General features: G+C 37.6%; 6 protein-coding genes across 6 annotated transcripts; 4 read left to right on the top strand and 2 right to left on the bottom strand.

Moving 5' to 3' along the window:
* Positions 1-1,625: 1,625 nt before the first annotated feature.
* GCK72_001368 (uncharacterized protein) lies at positions 1,626-4,776 on the top strand (the record flags this gene model as incomplete). Its single annotated transcript, XM_003105003.2, has 10 exons — positions 1,626-1,670; positions 1,803-2,019; positions 2,439-2,641; positions 2,743-2,978; positions 3,038-3,137; positions 3,186-3,596; positions 3,670-3,855; positions 3,909-4,017; positions 4,341-4,542; positions 4,641-4,776. 10 exons carry the CDS (start codon positions 1,626-1,628, stop codon positions 4,774-4,776), a joined length of 1,845 nt encoding a protein of 614 aa, XP_003105051.1.
* Positions 4,777-7,552: 2,776 nt separating this feature from the next.
* Positions 7,553-9,050, top strand: GCK72_001367 (uncharacterized protein; the record flags this gene model as incomplete). Its single annotated transcript, XM_053722935.1, has 4 exons — positions 7,553-7,600; positions 8,188-8,274; positions 8,716-8,787; positions 8,871-9,050. 4 exons carry the CDS (start codon positions 7,553-7,555, stop codon positions 9,048-9,050), a joined length of 387 nt encoding a protein of 128 aa, XP_053591580.1.
* Positions 9,051-9,736: 686 nt separating this feature from the next.
* GCK72_001366 (uncharacterized protein) lies at positions 9,737-15,598 on the top strand (the record flags this gene model as incomplete). Its single annotated transcript, XM_053722934.1, has 18 exons — positions 9,737-10,069; positions 10,138-10,299; positions 10,349-10,461; positions 10,532-10,765; positions 10,850-10,916; positions 11,016-11,219; positions 11,271-11,397; positions 12,932-13,060; positions 13,110-13,195; positions 13,242-13,366; positions 13,414-13,523; positions 13,575-13,793; positions 14,322-14,462; positions 14,570-14,709; positions 14,766-14,922; positions 14,968-15,129; positions 15,223-15,319; positions 15,436-15,598. 18 exons carry the CDS (start codon positions 9,737-9,739, stop codon positions 15,596-15,598), a joined length of 2,769 nt encoding a protein of 922 aa, XP_053591579.1.
* Positions 15,599-16,062: 464 nt separating this feature from the next.
* Positions 16,063-17,480, top strand: GCK72_001365 (uncharacterized protein; the record flags this gene model as incomplete). Its single annotated transcript, XM_053722933.1, has 6 exons — positions 16,063-16,184; positions 16,263-16,462; positions 16,511-16,677; positions 16,726-16,809; positions 16,857-16,930; positions 16,979-17,480. The coding sequence occupies 6 exons, from the start codon at positions 16,063-16,065 to the stop codon at positions 17,478-17,480; spliced, it is 1,149 nt and encodes a 382-aa protein (XP_053591578.1).
* GCK72_001364 (uncharacterized protein) lies at positions 17,178-17,580 on the bottom strand (the record flags this gene model as incomplete). The annotated part of the gene is made up of 2 exons (XM_053722932.1): positions 17,178-17,472; positions 17,576-17,580. The coding sequence occupies 2 exons, from the start codon at positions 17,578-17,580 to the stop codon at positions 17,178-17,180; spliced, it is 300 nt and encodes a 99-aa protein (XP_053591577.1).
* A 357-nt stretch (positions 17,581-17,937) lies between these two features.
* On the bottom strand, positions 17,938-18,674 carry GCK72_001363 (uncharacterized protein; the record flags this gene model as incomplete). Its single annotated transcript, XM_003104985.1, has 3 exons — positions 17,938-18,054; positions 18,200-18,399; positions 18,521-18,674. The coding sequence occupies 3 exons, from the start codon at positions 18,672-18,674 to the stop codon at positions 17,938-17,940; spliced, it is 471 nt and encodes a 156-aa protein (XP_003105033.1).
* Positions 18,675-21,132: the final 2,458 nt, after the last annotated feature.

Raw genomic sequence — 21,132 nt, 5'->3', positions numbered from 1 at the left:
GACACTCAGCTGTTTTTTGAAACTTTTTCATTATTCCGAACAGGTTGGAACTGTTTTTCCAACGTTTTCATATCATGATTTTCTATAAAGGTGGACACACAAAAGTATCTCCTAATATGACTTCCACCTTTCTCAAAAGATTCAATAAGATCGCATAATTTTAGAAAAGTCGCCATCTTTCTTTTTTTGGATGTTTCCCTATTCCCATTCCATTTCATAGCGGATATCTGAAATCACTTTTAAAATCTCAAACTATTACATATCGTATTCATCATAATCAAATCACGTTGAGTTGATGGTGTTAGTCACTTTTTCTCTTCCCTTTTTCTTCTAGACGGAAGGCGGGAAATTCAAATTTCCATAGGGAATGTGTCGACTTGCGTCATACGGAACACAGACTCCGCCCACTTTTATCAACTCTGTCTACAATTGTGTTCTTGGAGATTGTAAAATTGTATATAAGGAGGTGTTTAGGACGAAAGACAGTCAATCTCACATCGTTCCTCGATAGTACTTAACAATTTTTTTTGTCCTTCATCATATTCAATTCGAACACTACTACAAGCTTGTCTAGTTTCCAACTCTAGACACCAAGAACACGTACCCCAATTCAATAAAACAAAATAAATACCCCTGACATATTTGTTTTTCTTTTTTACAGCCCCATTTACAATTTTTTCTCATTTCCATATTTATTCCATATCTCATTACACCTCTATTCTTCTTTTTCTTATATCGTGCTCAATGAAGCCCAATACTATGTATAGACATTATTTTTTTGGTAGGAGATGAATAAGTAATAATTCTCCAATTCTTGCTCCGCTCCGCTCTACTTACTCAATTTTTCTGTGGCAACTGAAAAGGGCAATGTCTGTGACGTGGTGGTTTCGGTCTAAAGAGAAGATACTCTGATTTTTGGCGTTACTAATAAGTCTGAATATTTTTTCCTTGTTTGAATCAGATTTCAGGTCAAAAAATCACCGAAAAGACGGAACTGGTCTTCTCACTTTTAGTTGAGATGTAGAAGCAGAGTCTGGTGATTTCTGATATTGAGAACGTGTAACAGAATTTTGAATGAGCCAATTATTTGATGGATTTTCTGAAAGTAGCCGCAAAAATCTGAAATCAGAAATCCGGATGGTCAAGAAATCGTCGATTTTCAGTCTTCCAATTTTAAGAGTTGTCCTTTTTCAAATTGTAGCCTTGAGAGATCTCCAGCTAGAAATAAACAGTTCATGAACTGTTCTAAATACTCTTTCAACATAGACCACCAACTTATCAATTCACTCTTTTTACTTCTTTTCCACTACTCTGTTCATAAATAATTAATCGAACACTTTTCTCTTTCTTTCTCTTTTTTTCTAAATATAATCCTGGGACCTCCATATGTGAAGTGCAGAAATATGCTCTTCTTTTTCTCTAATTCTCTCTTCATTTTGTTCTGATAATTGGTCACAAAAGTGTCGTATGTACTACGTATATATCCAGCAAAAAAAGAGAAAATTGAGAAGAAGAGTCGAGTAATTATTCTTATTCTCTCCTCACTGTGCAACTTTTTCCTTTTTCGTCTTCTGCTTTTTTTTCGGATTTTTTGGGATTCTCTGATTTTCTAGAAAATTCCACGAATGGTCGATCTACAATTGTTCACACCGCTGATAAGATATTCAGAGGTATTTGATGGTTGTGGGGATAAGGTATTTGATATTGAAAGGTGGTAAAGTGACTGGTGGTTTGGGACGAATAGTCAAATGAAAAGGAAGATTCGATATACATACTCCCTCAGAACAATTTTTATTTTTCAGCCAGAAGAAGGAGAACCTCAAACAATCCATCCAAACAAAGAGCAACTCTCTCGTCGTCATGCAATCATTCCGGATCAACCAAGCGAAAATCAAGAGACTTCGAGTCAAGGATGTTGTTCATCTGATAATGTTATCATAGTTCCACATGTACAAATCTCTCCGAATGAAAGTCATTTGTTCAATCGAGCAATCAGTTCAGGTGGCGGACTTTTGGCTGGTGAGTTGAGATATGAATCTTGTGTATATGTAGTTTAGGAAGGGCGAGTGAAAATTATAGCTAGTTCTAGTTCGAATTGTGTTTCAAGGCAACAAAAAACAATTTCAGATTCTAATAAAATTACGGCTATCGGTAGGTTTTGTTTTCCAATTGTCTATATTGTATGCTAATGAAAATGTAGAGTCTGGAAACATTCATGAAAACAAAATAAATTATAATTTCCCTTAGTACTCATTTGCTTCTCACGAACTGAATAACAGTATGCTACATAGAGAGAAGCTTGTTCTGTAAAATCATTGTTGATCGATGCTCTCTTTCTCAAAACACCCACTAGCACATTACAACCCACCTCTACATTTGTACCACTTTGCCCATTAGACATCTTCTTTTTGAACTTCTAGAATTTTCTATTCTTTCAGATCTCCAACGTGCTACTATAGCCTCTCAAGCCTTCTACGCGGAAGCTTCGGAGCCTCAGAAGAATCGGTCGCCATGGATTCTGAAGAGGCTTTACGAGTGGTCTGGTAGAGCAAAGAGGCGGGAGATCATAAAGCATGTACAGGCTGCATTGGAGACTTCGAAAGATCATGAGATCGAGGATGATGAATTGGAAAAGTTATTGGTACGTTGAACTAGCGATACACTCACTTTTGATTTATGTCAAATCCTTTTGTTTCTTCCATCCTGTTACTCCATTTCAAAAGTGTGTTTTCAATGTTTCAGCCGGTCTCGTACGAGGAAATGTTTCTAGGAGACGAGACATCAACTCTCCCTCCAGCGAAACAAAAATATCTTCAAGCTGTCTGGGAACTTTTCCACACAGAACTCGTCTTTCTCTATCGTCAGCTTTTCGTTCTCCGTGATGTTTACAAGGAACCGTTGAAGAGATGTCAAGTCGAAGGATGTCTCCTACTTGTCGAGCCTGACCTCCTCTTTGGAAATTTGGATCAACTTTGCAGGTTTTAATTTAAATTCCTTTTTTATTTGAGGGTGGTGACATTCATTTTTTCATTTTCAGAATATCCCGAACATTCTGTCAGTCATTTCTCTCATTGCTGAGTACGGTGGATAAGGAAGTCTGGGATTGTACGCAATTGGTGGTCGACTTGTTTGAAAAGGTACGTTTCAGAGACATTTGAAATTTACCTGTATATTCGAAATTTCAGTTCTCGAAAGGACCCTCAACAATCTCTGCTTATCAAGCATACTGTATCAACTACAAGGCAACTATGGAGTACCTGGGATCAATTCGTCAAAAAGAAGAAAGATTCACAGAGTTCGAGCGGATATGCTTGGCAGATGAACGATGTTTCCGTCTTCAATTGGAAGATCTTCTGATTGCTCCACTTCAGAGGATAACTCGACTTCCGATCCTTCTCAGAGAAATTCACAAAAGATCAGAAGATGAGGAGAGCAAGGGAAAAGTGGAGAAAGTGATTGATACGATGACTGAATCACTTCGATCGATAGATGACAGTGTACAGTGGTTGCATAATTTCGAGAGATTGCAGCAGTTGCAGACTCAGGTTGTATGGCCGAATATCAGTGAACTGGAACCAAAGTCATACATTCCTGATGTGAGTTCTTTTCATGATGTGTTTTACATTTCTTCTCAAATTTGGGATTTCATAATCACATCGTTATATTCAGTTCCTCCGCGTCGCACTTTCCCGTCAATTCTGTGAGAATCTGTTGGCTCATCCACGTCGAAAACTGATCCATGAAGGACCACTGGAACTTGTGGAGAATGGAAGGACGGTTGATATGTATGCATTCCTTTTCAATGATATGTTCGTACTGACAAAAACCAAGAAATGCGCGTCGAAGTTGAAAGTGGTGAGCTACAAAGACTTATGGGTGTTGTATTAAGCCCTATTATTTCTATATAGAAAGGAGTACCGCTCGGCAAATCCGAGCATTACATAGTTCAACGACAACCGGTTCCCTTGGATTCTTGTGTCTTCTGTGATGCGGATTCCAATGATCAGGCCACTCCAAGTAAGTAGGAGATGGGATTTTCCAGCAAATGTGTCTTCTGGTTAAGTATTAAACTACAATTTTCGGAAACTATGTGCTCGCTTTGCACAATGCAAAAACAGAAATTGTATTCAGATCTTCTAAACTGGCACCCGAACTGTAAGCTTGATATGTAGACGTTGAACTTTAGATTATGAAATTTGAAGGATACAAGAAAACATTTTCGAAACTATTCCATCCATAGCATGTGCAATCCCCGTTATCCGTGAACACATAAATACATTCAACCTAGTTTACCCTCATCCATTTCTTAAATGTTGTCCCTTACCAGATGTTCATTTCAGTGTCTCTGAAATTCGCATTCGTCATAATCCATCTGACTCGATATTATCAAGTCGTTGGTATCTACACTTTGCAAGCTGCTGACAAAGCAGATAAGGAGTTATGGATTGAGAAGTTCCAGGAATCAATTGAGAATTATGAATCAATTCAATTGAAAGACATGCTCAAGTGCACTCCACTCTTCTCAAGTCTCAGTTTGAGAAGGTGAGTAAGGAAAAGGAAAGCTTTTTTATCATAGTGATTCTCTGTCTCCTCTTTACATTATCTGAGATTTTATAATTTCCAAACTTCCATTCTTTTAGATGCTCCAGCTCTCGTCTCATGTCAAAATCTGAACCAAATTCACCTCAACTGCCAAAAGAAGATGGAAAAGAAAAGAAGGAAAAAGAAGAGAAAAAGGAATGTTGCTCTTCTTCAACATGTAATCAGAATCAATAATTCCAATTCAATATTTTTAATTTTTCAAAACCAAAAAACACTCCAACGGACGAATTGGAACTCTTTTCGACATGTGTATGTACAATATTTTTCATTCATTTTTGATACTTTCCTTACTTGATAACTAACTCAAAAACTTAATAATTGTAATCGATTTTCATTCATTTTGTTGAGGGAATAAATGATCTCATCTATACAGAATATAACATGCTGGAAGTTGATGGAACACGAGGTGACGGTATAGGCAATCGTAAGAAACAAGAATTGTTAGAGACCAATTGTGAACCCTCATTCCGGTAGGTACTATTACAATTTCCATCGATCATGCTACATATCTTTGTGATGTGGAGAAGGACAAAGATTATCTATATAAATAAGAGAATGAGATGATTTGCAATTTGCAGAAACAACGTGATCATTTTTCTAATACTGTAGATATTGGAGAAAAACTAACAAATCTAATATTTCATTGTTCTCTTGATCACATTCTGTCATAATGCTACTATGAACAGCTTACACAGAAAAGATCGCAGATTATTTCTCTTTGTCTCACAAATTAACAATAGACTATGATAAGATCAGTAGCTTCTCGAAAGGACACACAAGGTCAGATAGAGAAATTAAACAAAAATTATTTGCAATGGGAGTGATTATACAGTGATCCTCTAAACCATAAGACATCCCCTGAACTTCCGATTCCAAGAAAACAAAAAGTTTCAAGAGATAGTCAGTAGCACCATCACTTTTGCTGGTCCCAAAAACCTCTGAATGGAACTTTTTGGAAACTCATCACAAAAAGAATACTTTGATGGTCAAAATAGCATTAAAGGACGGTTTTGAGCTTGTTCGAGTCTTTTTCACACAAAAATAGTGCCAAATGAGAATTCTGTCCAGCTTCTCCGACTGAGTAACCTTCTCTAAGAATCTTTTTCGAGAAACTTCTCAATAACAAGGTCACCCAACGGTACTTCATGTCCCTTCGATCAATTTCCAGTTTTCTTTTTTTCTCGAACAATCTATCAGTGTCTTATCAAATTGACAACTATACCAATGTTACAACATGGTTTCAAGACAAGAACATACAGCTAACAAGACCATCATCTTGAAAATAAAGTGAAGGAAGTAGTGAGAAACTGAGTCATAAGTGGCTGTAAAACAGAGAAAGAGACCATGTGTCTTGTATGTATATTACACAATTTGACACCACTGAGATTCGTCTCTAAATGTAAGCTAATGAGTCACGAAGAAGGTGAGAAAATGAAGTGAATTAAACGGTGCAGTTGAGATATTATTGGAAAGATTTGAAGAAGGGAATAAGATGAAGAAGAAGAAGAAGTTGGTGACACACTCACTGGTGACGTAACTGTATATATGAAACGGTTTTAGGGCAACCTGTGAGTGGATTACAGAGATTACGGTAGATCGGAGAGTCTCAAAACCACGAGTGAACAAGAAATGCAATTGGCACTCAGAGTAAAATGCACTTGAGTAAGATTTCATCAAGAAGAGCTCCCCTCGAACCCCCTTCGACTCTTCTAAGATCTTTAAAATCTCAAACTTTCTCATACATTCCCCTCTCCATCTGAGACACCTCGGAACAGTCCTCTCGTGTTCATACACTTGATGCTTCTATTGTGAGGTCATCTAACCCAAAATGACGTGTTCCTTCTCTATCACCTCACCATAATTCTGAATTCACACCAACGTCTTCTGAGAAGACGTTAGCAAGCAATATGGTAGTACACACTGAAACATACCAAACAGGTTATCTCGAGTAGGTATAGTTGAAGGAGGAAGGAGGAGGAGATTAGCCGGTAGATAGAAAGAAAGAGAGAAGACGGCAAATTTTGTTGGCAGTTTTGAAGCAGAAGCAGACGAAAGATGACTTCGAGGTCGTTTCATTTTTGCTTTTATCATCCTATTTTCTAGGCAATTTTGAAAATTTTAATTCGTTTCGTGAAATTTCGTGGTTAATCGCTAAAAGGATACAATCGTTTCCCGATCTCTATGAAGTTCGAATAAATTTTCAATAGCTACAGAAAACTCAAAGTTAATATTTTCATTTACATCATTATTGGTTAGTTATAATTTACCCTCAAATGTTTTAATTTGTGTCATCGATACACTTTATTTTTAACCACATAATTTTTGATAGCTCCGGGAGTTTGGAAGTTTTATAATTCAAGAGACAGATCCGATTCTGAAATATATATGAAAATCAGCGCATACAACAAAACCACTACTAGGTTGTGTACGCCCTAGACGACTCGCTTCCCAGCCTGCCGTGTGGCGCAATCGGTTAAGCTTTTGCACCGTCGAGTTTCCAGTCACAGGCTCATACCGCGAGCGGGCACTTCTTGTAAATCCTTTTGAATTTTTTAAAAAGATTTTGTTTTGAAGTTTGAACCTCACTGAACTCAGTTTTCATTTCATTTTTCCTCAACTGATCGTGTTTCCAGTTATCCTGTCTGTTTCCAGAAACTTCTCGACTATTACACTAATTTCTTGATTTTCTTAACAGTTTCACTCATATCACCACTTTTAACACCTCCTTTCGCCAAACCATATCTGCCTCCTATTTTCTTGAAACTCCTCCCACTTTCTGTACTTTACTACTACTTGAATGAGGTAGAACAAATTGCGTATATTGGCAGACGACAACAAACTGAAACCAGCAGCCGCCACCAGCCACACATAACCAGCCTCTGTCTTCCCCATTGCCATCCGTTTCATGAGACGATTCTAAGACATTTCGCCTTCTGAATACTCGAAAACTATGAAGACGTTGTGGATTTTCGTCCTCCTGGTGGTTGGATTTATTGAGGTGAGTATTCATTGAAAATTCAAAAAGAAACTGAAGAGAGTGGGATTCGAACCCACGCCCCCGAAGGGACTGGTGCCTTAAACCAGCGCCTTGGACCGCTCGGCCATCTCTCCACATTTTTCTTCAGGGTAAATCAGAGTACAAATGGCAGGTTGAAGTGAGGTAGTTGGGGAGGCAGTGTGTGCTGTGTGCTATTTTATCGGTCAGAAAACACAAGCCGAATTAGTTTTTGGCCTGAAACGTGATGATTGTTGAAATTTAATTATAGAAAATTACAACTATACTATCGGTTACAATATCTAGTAGAAAAATCTCGAACCAAACACCAAAACGGTGAGTGGTAAAATCAACCGGTTTTTTCTTGTGTAGTTTTTTTTCGAATCTGATGATTTTCTTGTAAAGTCGAACCCAACAAACAAAGAATACGCAACACAGGCCACACGCCAATTTGTATGATAATTTGAATTGCCCGCGTGATCTTCCTGGCGTTGAAGGGTGAAGGGACGGCGTAAATTGTCGCGTTGCAGTTTCTGTGCACAGTGATCTGAAATGGATAATAAGAAGAATTATAAAACTGTTACTTTCAGGCACAAGACTTCATGTCATTGTTCAAACCATTCCTTGGAGGTGGCGGAGGTGGAGGAAACCCATTTGCAAATCCACAAGCTATTGGGGTTAGTTTTCAAAAAAAGTGATTCAAAAACTGAAAGGAAGTGGTAAATACTATCGGACGTTATAACTTTCTAAAGAGAACGAAACATTTCTCTTAAAATTTCCCCGGATATTGTTGTTTTGCCACGTCATTGACACCACATCAACTCTGTTTTCCACGAATTTCCTTATAAAATCGAAAGCAAATATGTTATGTTGGAATTGGTTACGCAATAGGCGTTGGATAATAGATGCATTTATTTGCATAGATATATGCTATACAAAAACGCAATGAGATGGCATTGAAAACGAACAGAAAGTGAAGGTTTAGAGGATACTAGGAGAAGGAGAAGAGACGCAGGCACTCGAACAGACAACTGATCAGAAAGTACGAATTAGGGATCAGATATGAAAATCTGGATATACACAGTCACAAAGGAACCCAATGAATATTTATGTTTCAGGGTCTCTTCCAACAGTTTGCTGGTGGACAAGGAGGTGGTGGATTTGGACAGTTCTTGGGAGCTATGGCACCTGTGAGTTATCTATTTATCAGTCTACTCTCCATCTTTTTCATTAAAAAGTCGCCCACAAGTCAATAAAGTAATCCCAATTCCAGAAACCACCGCCAGCTCCAGCCGCTGGACCAGCTGCAGTAGCTCCAACAAACGAGGACTACAACACAGATCTTGACGCAGTTCCAGCTCCACCGAAACCCAAAGCTCATGCTGCTCATCACAGAAGACCACAAGGTGATGATGACGACGATATTGATATGTCTCTCACAAGACTTGGCTAACTTTTTTTATGAAAAAATTTTCTTCAAAAATTTGAAAATCTCAACTTTTACTTTACTAATATACTTTATATATGCAAATATGAACCATTAACAAATGCAAACGTGCTCTATTGAAAATTCCTGAAACATTCAAAATGGCAATAGAGCACTTTTGCTAGACAACCTTCACAAACACTCGCAAAAGCGCCAAATTGAAAAAAAGTACCAACCATTCAATCCAAAGTTCCAAGTTTTTTACAAAACCAAAATTCTTTTTCAAAAATTCGTCATTTCGAGTGCTTAATCTCTCAGTTTCGTTTATTTGTTTGAAGTGATTGAGTGACAATTTGAAAAGAATTACAGTGATTACGTGCCGTTTTTTGTTGATTTTCCCGCCTACTTCTCTACTTTCCATAGATAGATTTTGGCTCTTTTCATTGTAATCTCTGCAATTTTTGTCTTTCTCGTTCTCTCTCTTTCACTTTTTCAAATAAACGATTCGTTTTTTTTTTCTGATTTTCCCTGCAATCACATATCTCACAAACAATACATTTGATTCATGAACACCTCACCAAAGGTTACAACTTTTGAATCTATCAAAAATTAGGATTCAAATCAGCATGAACCACGTCAATGATTGTTTTTACATTTATTTTATAGGACAGCAGAAGTACACTAAATTTAAAAAAAAAACAACTGAAACTGATATGTTAGAGCAATATAATATTTCAGCCGATGCTCCACCACCTCCTCAACAATCTTTCCGCCAACCAAGAACCAAACAGGAGAAGATTGAAAGATGGAAGAACATTGCCAGAACATTCTCTCCGTTCTTCTTTGCTGATCAGAACACAACTCCAGCTCCTCAATTCAACAATTACATTTGGCAACAGAATGCTCCAGCAGTCACTCCAGAACCATTCACTTTCGCTCCGTTCTCACTGGCTACTCTGGCAACTGTTGCTCCAATCGGACCTACTTTGGAACCAATGTTGCCAACTACAGCGAGTCCACAACTGTTGGCTCATAATACTGCTAGAGTGAGTTAAGGGTTGAATTATTTGATTGAGAGTATTCTTTGTGGTAATTGAGATAAAATGGTTTTCAGATGATTCGTGAAATTGCTACATTCTCCGATGGTGGAAAATCGCGTGATCAAGACTTTGGAGCTGTCCAGACATTGATGCAGGCCTTCTTCGAAGCAGTTGCATCCGGAAATAATGGAGGATCTGCTGCAGCTACTGGTACAGCGGTTGGGACACCACTAGGGGTATTTCATTCTGATCTTTTTTTTTGTTTTCCAATAATTCCTTTTTCAGGACGCCCCGATGTATCAAGCTCGTAGAGATGGTACAGAACTTGGAGCCAATCGTGCTCTGACCAACAAGCTGTTCGAGTCAGATATGGTTTTGACAGTTCCACAGATGAAAGCGTGAGTTTTTTTTATGGAGCAGACTCTCTTCTCACAAATGCCTCCAATTTACTAAGTTTATTAATTTCAGAGTCGTGCTGGCTGCCCAAGAAGCTCGTAATCCTCATGGACGTAAGAAGAGAAAAGTAATCACTGGATCAGTATACAGATGGAAAAGTGTGATTCCATATCGATTCAAAGGGGGAGATTCAAAATGGAAGAAATTGATCAAAGAAGGATTGAGTCTTTGGGAAAAAGAGACTTGTGTCAGATGGAGCGAAAATGGGCACGGAAAAGATTATGTCATTTTCTTCAGAGGATCTGGGTGAGTCTTCCATTCATAAAAAAGACAACATTCTGTCTGAGAAGAGGTTTCATCGCGAACTACTGTTTCTATTCTCATTTTCAGCTGCTATTCGTCCGTTGGAAGAACAGGAGGATCACAACTTATTTCAATTGGATATGGTTGTGAAGATGTAAGTTTAAAAATTTCCCTTCCATAATATGAACTCACCAATTAAAATTTTGAAAGCATGCGTGTTTCTGAATCTGATGGCGATGTATTGTATTTTTAGAAAGGAATAGTTGCCCACGAAGTCGGTCACTCCCTCGGATTCTGGCACGAGCAATCTCGTCCTGATCGCGACCAGTACATTCATTTGAGAAAAGAGTGGATTATCAAAGGAACTGATGGAAACTTTGAGAAAAGAAGTTGGGAAGAAATCGAAGATATGGGTGTTCCTTATGATATTGGTAGTGTTATGCACTACGGATCGAATGTGAGTCATTTATTTCTCAACAATTCAGTCATCCAAATGTTTATGTTCTAGGCATTCACAAAGGACTGGGACCAGATCACAATCGAAACTACTGATAGCCGCTACCAAGGAACCATTGGGCAGCGTCAAAAACTATCGTTCATCGATGTTAAACAAGTCAATCGTCTTTATTGTAACTGTAAGTCATTGACAAAGACAAAAACTTTGACCACTGAGCGGATCGAACGCCCAACCTTTCGATCTGGAGTCGAACGCGCTACCATTGCGCCAAGCAGTCATGTTAACAGGAGGGTTTAAGTGCATTGAGGAGTGTGCGAGAAGAGAAAGGAAAATGGAGAGTCTTTATGTGAAGGGGGTTATCGTTTGTGTAGAGGGTCAGAGAAGAAGAAGGGGGAAGACAACAGAAAACAAAACAAAAATTCCTTTACTTGAAAGTATCAATAAGCGAAAGTTCCAAACGAGACTCCCGGTCTTGCAGCGAAACATTCTTACTGTAATTGTTCAAAAATGGGTCTCCGCACAAAAAAAATATTATTGAAAAAAAATTGTGAAAAAATCAATTATTCATTTATTTTTCTTTTTTTCTTGATTTTTTAGCTTTCCATTGAAAACAATTGGGGGGTATTTGAGTTTAGAACTCGGAAAGATAGAACTGTGACAAAATAAAACTGTGAAAATATAGAACAGGAAAAAATATAACTGTTACAAAGTGGAACAGTGAAAGTTAGAACTGCTACAAAATGGAACTCAACAAAATAGAACTGAACGCAATGGAACTGCTACAAAATAGAACTGTTACAAAATATCTTATACAATTTTATTCAGTTTTTTGTTGACTTTATTCTTCATAAAGACTTTATCTTAATAAAATAAGTGTTTTTAGTCGACTTTTCTCCTCGAAAATTGGTTATAATTCGTCTTAAAAGTCACGAATGCAAACGCGCTCCATTCGAACTAGAGTTCTATTTTGTAACAGTTCTATTTTGTAGCAGTTCCATTGTGTTCAGTTCTATTTTGTCAAGTTCTGTTTTGTAGCAGTTCCATTTTTTCGTAGTTCCACTTTGTTCAGTTCTATTTTTTCCTGTTCTATATTTTCACAGTTTTATGTTGTCGCAGTTCTATTCTTCCGAGTTCTAAACTCAAATACCCCCAACAATTGTTTAGAAAGTACAGTAAGAGCTTTTCGCAGCGAGACCCGGAGTGTCGTTACAACTGCAGTTCTTCTTCAACTGCCACTCTGACTTGCAAAATCTCGGCCCAGATGTGCCCTTTTTTCACAAAATTTTAACCAAAAATAGTCAAAAATCCTATGCACGCTTGAGTTTTTATTGATATTTGAAAAAATAGTCGAAAATTCTATTTTTTTGCAAAACAATATAAAAAAATCAAATTTTCAAATTTTTGTACTGATGCCGTTGAAAAATCTCAAATCGGCCCTGCCCGGCCAGTTTCAAGTCTGCTGTCCGTCGTGGTTCCCCTTTTTGCATCTCCCCGATTTGTTGGGTCCCAAAACAAGTATTTAAATTCCCTTTAAATTAAAAACGGATTAGTGTCGGACTCCAAGCATGCTAACCTGGCATTTTAATTGGAGGGCACCTTTCATACGGCTAGCTCAAAATTTCAAAACTAGTTATTAAATCCAGAAATCACAAGTGCAAACAAATTCCAGCCAAATTTACTGAAATTTTTTTAAAAGTAGTTTTTGTTTCCAGCCGTCTGCCCAGTTGCACTTTCCTGTCAACATGGTGGTTACCCGGATCCCAATAATTGTTCGGTCTGTAAATGTCCAGATGGTCTCGGAGGGAAATTATGTGGCCGTGTTGCAAAAGGAACTGATCATGGTTAATATAAATTACTAGTTTTGTAGTAGTTTCTAATTTAATATTTCAGACAAATGTGGAGGAGAACTCGTTGCAACTCCAGAATGGCAAGAGATGATTTACAAGGGAAAACGGACTTGCAACTGGAGAGTTAAGGTTAGTAATGTGGTACCTTTTTTCTCATTGAGAATTCTACTTCCAGTCTCCCAATGGTGGTCGTGTTCGTCTTGTACTCACAGAGCTTCGTTATCAGTGTGCTACTTCTTGCAAGGCTTATATCGAAATCAAGCACAACACAGATTTCCAACAAACAGGATTCAGAGTTTGGTGAGTTATTTTAAATTGAGATCAGATTTTTTCAAGTTTGACTTTAGTTGTTTCAACAAAACTTATGACGTCATTTCTGATCAATCTGAAGCATTGATTTTGTCAAACGCAAATATTGTCGACTACGAGGTTTCGTATAAGTTGCAGTGGATTCAAGGTGAGAAATAAGAAATCACGGACAAAGAATCGCTGAAACAATATTTTCCAGACAACGGCAAACCTCTTCCACCACCGAAACCAACTTCTACCTGGGTACCTGGAAAAGAAAACCGTCCATTCCGTGGAGTTGAGAATACAGGCGGTACCATTGAGAAGTTCATTCTCCAAGCCATCCCAAAGATCCGTGACTCCCATAGACCATTGGAAAGTATCACTAGTATTGTGGCAGAATACGGTCTTGCAACTCTACTTGGTATATCACATAACGGTAAAAAGTAACAGAATGGTCCCGGAGTAATGTAGTTTTTTGATTTCATTTGTATGTATATTAATGTATGAGATACTATAAGAGACTTCACTTCGACTAGTAGAACTCGAGTGAAGTTACAAATCAAACTTGTTTGTGTATTAATGTATTAGAATTTGCTCGATTCGATTATGATTATCCATGATGTTGCCTGTATATTACGGTAGAATTTCCTAATTTCTGTACATTTTGAGACCCTTTTCATTCCCAGTTTTCTTTCATTTTTGAGTGCTCATTTTCTGTCAATATCCGGGTTTACTATGTGTTATGAAATAAAAGTTTCACTCTTTTTTGAGGATGCTCTGTAATTATTTTGGATTGAAACATTTAGACACCCACCGTATTCGCCAAGTGACAAATGTGGTGTTCGTTGACAAAACAGCTTTCCGTAACTGATTCATCCGCACTTTTCTCTCCCACCATCTTCTTCATTTTTCCGTTTCACAGTGTCAGTAGGTCACTTGAAATGCCTGCGTCTCCTCCTTCCAGATACTACCTCCCCAGTCGACATCATCATCACCGTTTCGGATCAATTGCTTTCATTCCATTTTATCCTTTCTTCCTCTACTTCGCAAGTCATGATTTTAATTTGTTTCTACTTGCTTTCTCTCTTGAATCTGGCTAATTCAAGTAAGTTTATTTGATTAGATATGTTTTGAAGTGTTGATCATTTTATGATCCTAACTTCTGTGTAATAGAACCTTTCAATTTATATCTGATACATTGTCAGTTTACAGTGAGTGCCACAGTCCGCCCGTTTACCAACTCCATTCCTGTCCCTGGCAGAAATGTTCCAATTATGAGACTATTCGAGAACTATGCTGCTTCATGTCGTCCAACCAACAAGAGGGATTTTAATATGGATCAGTTAGCAACTGTATGCTTTTATAAAGAAACTTTTATTTTGAAATCTTTCATTCTATCTTTTTTTAGCTTCTTCAATCGTTCCAAATGGACGAAGTTGCCACGAAACAATACAATTCTATATTCTTCGGAATGGCTGATATGCAAATTGAAAAGTTCATGGGAAAATGGTATACGGTAGTTGATTCGAAAGAAGTGCACAAAGAGGATTGCTCCATTTTCTACTGTAAGCTGACTGATTATTTTCATTACTAACCTAAAATACTTCCAGTTGACATGGTTCTTCAAACCCCATACACTGCTACATTCACTTCCAAACAATATGCATTGGTTAACAACGACGTCATTACAAATGAAGGATACGGTAGCATGGTTGGACCAGAGCCAGGAGCAGTTCTGATCACTACTGGGCATGAGAGGGATCAATGTCCATGTGAGTTTTGGAATATTTTAGAGACGACTAGAAAAGATAACTAGTGATGTTTTCGGATAATGCGTGACTAAACTCTAAAAATATAATTTCCAGTCTTCCCTGTTCGTATCGGCGGTCTCAACGACGATGGAGAGTATCAATACATGATTTTAAGTACTCCACTCAAGTATCCAACGATGGTTTTGACACGGTAAGTCTGATTTGAAATCGTATCGCTTCACTAGATATAGTGATGAGAGCTTTGTCATAAAGCAAACCTAGCTTCTAATGGGATCTGTAGAACTTCTGAAAACTTTTCTTTTTCAGAGACCTCGAACTATTCGAGACAAAATGGAAGCATGAAGTGTACGATTTCGTTGAGAAAAATGGTTTCATGAGTCCAATGGCGGCACTCAATACTCGTCTTCATTTCACAGATACCGATGTTTGTCGAAAAGTGAATAAGCTATATGAGAATGGAAATATTTGAGTTTCGGATTGAAAATTCACGGTTTTTACGGGTTTCTATTTGTTTTTTATAAGAGTAAAAATAAAAGTTTGCTATGAATTGAAAAAGAATATTTCAGATTTTTATGAGGTTTCCGATAATGTAATCAAATTGTTTCCAATGAGAATCCTGAAATGACGCAGACTACAGTGAGCCTAGTTTCCTCGAAAACTAGACAATAGCCCGTTTACTTTTGATCTATGATCGTTTTTTCTGTTTTCCGTTGAAACAATAAAACTACAGTATACCCAATAAAAAGCGACCTCTAATTACCTTTTTCATTCAACACTTTTTCCGACTCGAAGTCATAAAATTTGGAATTCCCGGAGTTTGCTCTTCCGTGATGCCCTGTCCCTCCCCTAACCCTAACAAACACGTGGTCTGATAAGAGATGAAGAACGAATAGAAAAGAAAAAAGTCAGTCGATTTTTCGATCCATCTGGAAAATGGTGACTGCTCGATTCTCCTCGGCTACAGTATTCCTCGTGCTCATCGTTGGGACCGCACTATCGGCTCTTCCAGATTTGGGGTATCCTGGATGGCAATGTGATGCTTCGCTTTATCAGAAGTAAGTTTGATAGTATAGGTCTGACCGAAACTATGGAAACTTTCCCTGTCGAACAAACTGCAAGAATTATGTTTTCAGATCTAAGAAAGTTCCAACTTCCGCCCACTCTGTCCGTTTCGCTGACATCAAAGTTATCGGAGCTCTCGGAGATTCTTTGACTGCCGCAAACGGAGCTGGAGCACCAAAAGGAGATCCATTGGCTGTTATCCTTCAATACAGAGGACTTGCATTCCAATGTGGAGGAGATAACACTTTGGATGAGCATGTTACCGTAGCCAGTAAGACGAATCCAGTATTGTACCCTTTCCTATTCATAATTTCTTCAGATGTTCTCAAAAAGTTTAGTCCAAATCTTATGGGATACTCAACTGGAATCGGAAGTGCCAATGTTTGGGAGGTTTCGAAACTGAACCAGGCTGTTCCAGGAGCTGAAGCATCTGATATTATCACTCAAGCTAGAGCATTGGTCCAGATTATTCAAAGTCATAAGGAGGTAAATTGGGTTATTGTAGTTTGGACTACTGTAAACTTGAATTTTTAGATAGATTACAAGAACGATTGGAAGCTTGTCAACGTTTTCATCGGAGCCAACGACATGTGTGCATATTGTAATGACGGAGAAAACGTGAGTTTCAGTTAATCGAAAATACTTTTCTAACTAAAGCGTTTTAGGGAGGACACTCAAAGGCCAACTGGAAACAAAATGTGATCACTGCTATTCAAATTTTGAAGAATAACTTGCCAAGGTAAAAATGAAAACCATATTAACTTTCATTTTCAACAAACTGTTCTAGAACAATTGTCTCAATGACCGGAATGTTCGACATGAGAATGCTCCGTGAAATCGACCACGACAAGTATTTCTGCGATGGTCTCCACACTTTCGAGTGTCCATGCGAGAAGAATAAGGCATTCACCAACGACGACATTTCAGCTGCTTGTCACCGTTACATGGATGCTCAATTGGAAATCCAAAGTTCTGGAATCTTCGACTCAACAGATGACTTCACTTTCGTCGTCCAACCCTTCTTCAACGGAATCGTCACTCCACCATTGAAACCAGATGGAGATGTCAACTTGGATTGGTTCGCCCCAGATTGTTTCCATTTCTCTAAACTCGGACATGCCAACGTGGCTAAACATCTCTGGAACAACATCGTTCAGCCAGTTGGATCCAAGAACACCATCGTCAACTTGTCTGATCCAACAATCCCATTGAACTGCCCAGATGCATCCTGTCCATTCTTCAGAACCACTAAGAATAGTGTTGATTGTTCCAAGTATATGACTGCATAGAGTCTATCTCAAATATTGTATGTATCTTGAATTCTTATCGGGTTTCTTCAAATACTTTGCGGATGCAATAAAAATTGGTCATAAAGTTTTGTTACCACATGATAGATGTTTTATCAGTTTTTTTAATGATGTGAAATGAATGAAAATAATACAAAGACCACAATGTCCTGCAGAAATTGAAAACACGGAAATCCTGAAATTTAGAGAAACATAAGTATTTTCTGTCGGAAGTTTTATTCATCTCGGTAGGGATATAAACCACAAACAAGTTTTACATTACAAAGTAAAATAAGACTAAAACTACATTTTAAAATATGGAGATCAAATATTTATTATCACGGGGGGCTCAGACGAATCGGGAAAATAGTTTCGAAAAGGGCATCTATTATGTTCAAAGGGTATGAGAAAGTTGTATAGCGACGAAAATATCTTTTCATCTTTTTTGAACACTGAATAATTATTCGGATGTTGGCTTTACGAGTTGATCTTCTGGAATCACTTCTGAGGCGATTCGTTCCTTCTCAGATTCAATTTTCTTCCATTTGGTGCGACGGTTTTGGAACCAGATCTTAACCTGAATTGTAGATATATGAAAAATTAAAAGATAAGAGTTTTTGTCAATCGAATACTAAAACTTCATAATTTTTGTAAAAGTTCAAATTTGTGTTTTACAGAAATTAAGTATAATTTTCCAAGAGTTTGCAAAACAAAAGACAAACCTGAGTTTCGGTGACATCTAATCTTCTCGCAAGTTCACTTCGATCACTACTCGACAAATACTTCTTCGCTTCGAATTGTTTCTCCAATTCGAATACTTGTTTTCCAGAAAACGTGGTTCGAGCCTTCTTTTTCTTGTTTCTCATGGATTTCTCCGAAGAGATTGAGCCACTTCTCTCCTGTTCTTTTTCGAGAGATTTCTCTGGAAACAGGGAATTAATTGATTGATTAATTAATTTCTATATCAATTCAAGTTTATTTAAGCCACATACACGTACCAAATGTCGCCTAACAGGATATGAAGTATTTATTTTCAGACTTACTACATCTCCCAAACTCGTCGATTTCTCCGTTTGATGTCGGCAAGTCCAAAATATCCTTGATCAGATGACTAGTTTTCCTCGGAGTTTTACCCAAATCAGGCGTCAACAGCGCCAAATACGGTTGAAGTATTTGAAGAAGCATTTCGGTTTCCATTTTCTAAAATGCTCTCCGAAATCTTCTCTCGTAGTGTTCAAGTTAAGCGATACCGTAGTCTCCGCCTCTCTCAGTCTCGTTCGAAATACTCAATCAAATAATTGAAGTTGTTCTCCTTGGGGACTTTTGATGGTGTCGACAATTTGGCAAAGTGGTCGACAATGATTGCGCAATTGGTGGTATATTGGGAGAGGAGATGAAATGGAAGAAGTGGAGAAAGCAGCAGCAGAAGTGAGTTCTGACAAAAAGAGCAAGAGTGAGTAAATTGAATAAAGAAGATTTGGAAGGCAAAGAGGGAAATGTAACTCGTTTGATGGGCGAATAAAGAAATGATACTTGATGGGCGGAAAGTGGGAGCAATTGTCAGATCTCGTTGTTAAAACTCAAACTGAACTCGACATGGATTTTTAGATTATCAAATCGAAAGCTATCTCATAGTCCGTCGAGACTGCAAAATTCAAAAACTGCTTGAAAAGTTTAGTTATGGGCACCGTCCTATGTAGTTTTTTTTAATGTTTCGAACTCTAAGATCTGCGATATGAGAAAAAATTATGGGTCACTATACTACTATCAAAAAACATTTAGTAGGTTGTATCGAAACTCAAAAAGGAATGTTAATTCTGAGAAAAGGAGAGAAATGTATAGATATGAGTTATTGAGTTGAGGAGAGCTGGGAAAATGGGGAAATAAATCTTTTGTCAAATGTTCTCTGAGAAAATTGAAAATATTACAAAAAAGATTGAAAGAGGAATAGAAAACGATTGAGAGATTGATTGTACACTTTTACGATTTCAGGGTTTTTTTGTTGGAAATTCTAGGAAAACTTATTTTATGTATCAATGTTCAAAAGTTGTTCTAAAAATAAATATTGAGGAATGTTAAATATTACATTAAATTAACATACATACATTAAGAGGACATCCGGACACCGGGACAATTGTTTGGAAAAGTCTCTGAAAGCGCAGATGAATCAAATTATACATTCATTTTCAGACCTCAGTGATTATTTCGACCACCCGATTGGAGGCCGTATGTACTTCTTTTCGGTACACAACAGGGTCTTGATTCCTTCCTCACGTTCATAACATTTTTCGAAAATGATCAGATGGAAACAAATTGAGGAGGCACCACTATATCAACTCGTACACTTAAAAGATTCAAAGTTATTCGTGCTCTTTCACAAACAGAGTTCGTTTTATTATTTCTCATTGCCATTCTCTTCTCATTCTATTTTCATGATTATACACTTGTGATAAGTTTCTCTCTCACTGCTCTCTTTTCACACGCAGTAGGCTGGCACCTAGACTATCACACAAGTCTCTTTTTTCTAGGCGCGCCCGGCGCCATTTCAGCAGTAATTACTGCAAAACTGCGGAGCAGGACATTTGAAATAAGGAAGGGGAAATAGGAGAAATGTACTTTTTGGAAAAGATTATTTAGTATTTGAAGTAAGGGTTTAAAGGGACAGTGTATTGGTTTCTGAGAAAAAGTTAAACGAAATCAATTAGACTATGGTCACACGTGGAAAGAAGATTGACCTATAAAAGCCTAGAGAACTAATAGTTTCCTTATATAAATAAATGGTTTTTCAAACTCTACTCACCTGCACCTTGTAAGAGCATAACATGATTGGATGAGACAGAAATCTATAAAACACACAGAAAGAAGCACAACATGTATATATCATCTCCATGTCAGACTACTTGTATCAATCACATAAAAATCCTATTACATGCTCATTTCCTGATGATACCACTCCTCCTCCTCCTTCTCAACCATATAATAGCCACCTATTGAATAGCCAATCAGCTATTTATTTTCTGTTTATCTCAATGTATTCCATTTATTTACCACCGGGATGATTTCTTCAATTTTCCATAGAAATGGATACATTTGTTGTCATTCTTCGTTCTCCATTTTATCGTCGACGCCGTTTGCATTATCCCGAAAGGAAGAAGAAATCTCTCTTCTTCCTTGACTTGAAGATTCTTCAATTTGTTCGGATGAATTCAATCCACTCAATCACACTTCGATACGTACAATTAATCCATGAAATAAATGTGTGTGTCCTTTTCAATTCAATTATAAACGAACAGATAACATTTTTCTTTTTGTTCGTTTTTTCGCTTTGTTCAAAATTCGGAAAAGCTTTGACATGACTCACTTCCTGAAAACAACTTTAACGCTTTCTCAACTAAATTCATATCACAGTCATGGACGATCATGGAAACCCTTGCCGGAGTTCGTAACTTTCTCATTTATTCTGAGGGGTTTTCAGAAATTTGCAGTGTTTGTCTGAAAGTCCGGATGTCTACAAAGCAACACGGAAATTTGAAATAAAATTCATTCATTTTCAGAATCATATCATAATTCCAATTCATTCCAATTTGTACAGACAAGTGCCGACCATATTGAAAAAGGGGATGGCAACGGCGGGAACCCAAGAAAAAAAACATTG

The sequence above is a fragment of the Caenorhabditis remanei genome, chromosome I, assembly GCF_010183535.1.
Source record: "Caenorhabditis remanei strain PX506 chromosome I, whole genome shotgun sequence".
NCBI classification, from domain to species: domain Eukaryota; kingdom Metazoa; phylum Nematoda; class Chromadorea; order Rhabditida; family Rhabditidae; genus Caenorhabditis; species Caenorhabditis remanei.
The sequence above is the reverse complement of the archived record's forward strand: the minus strand, read 5'-3'. Positions and strand labels throughout refer to the sequence as shown.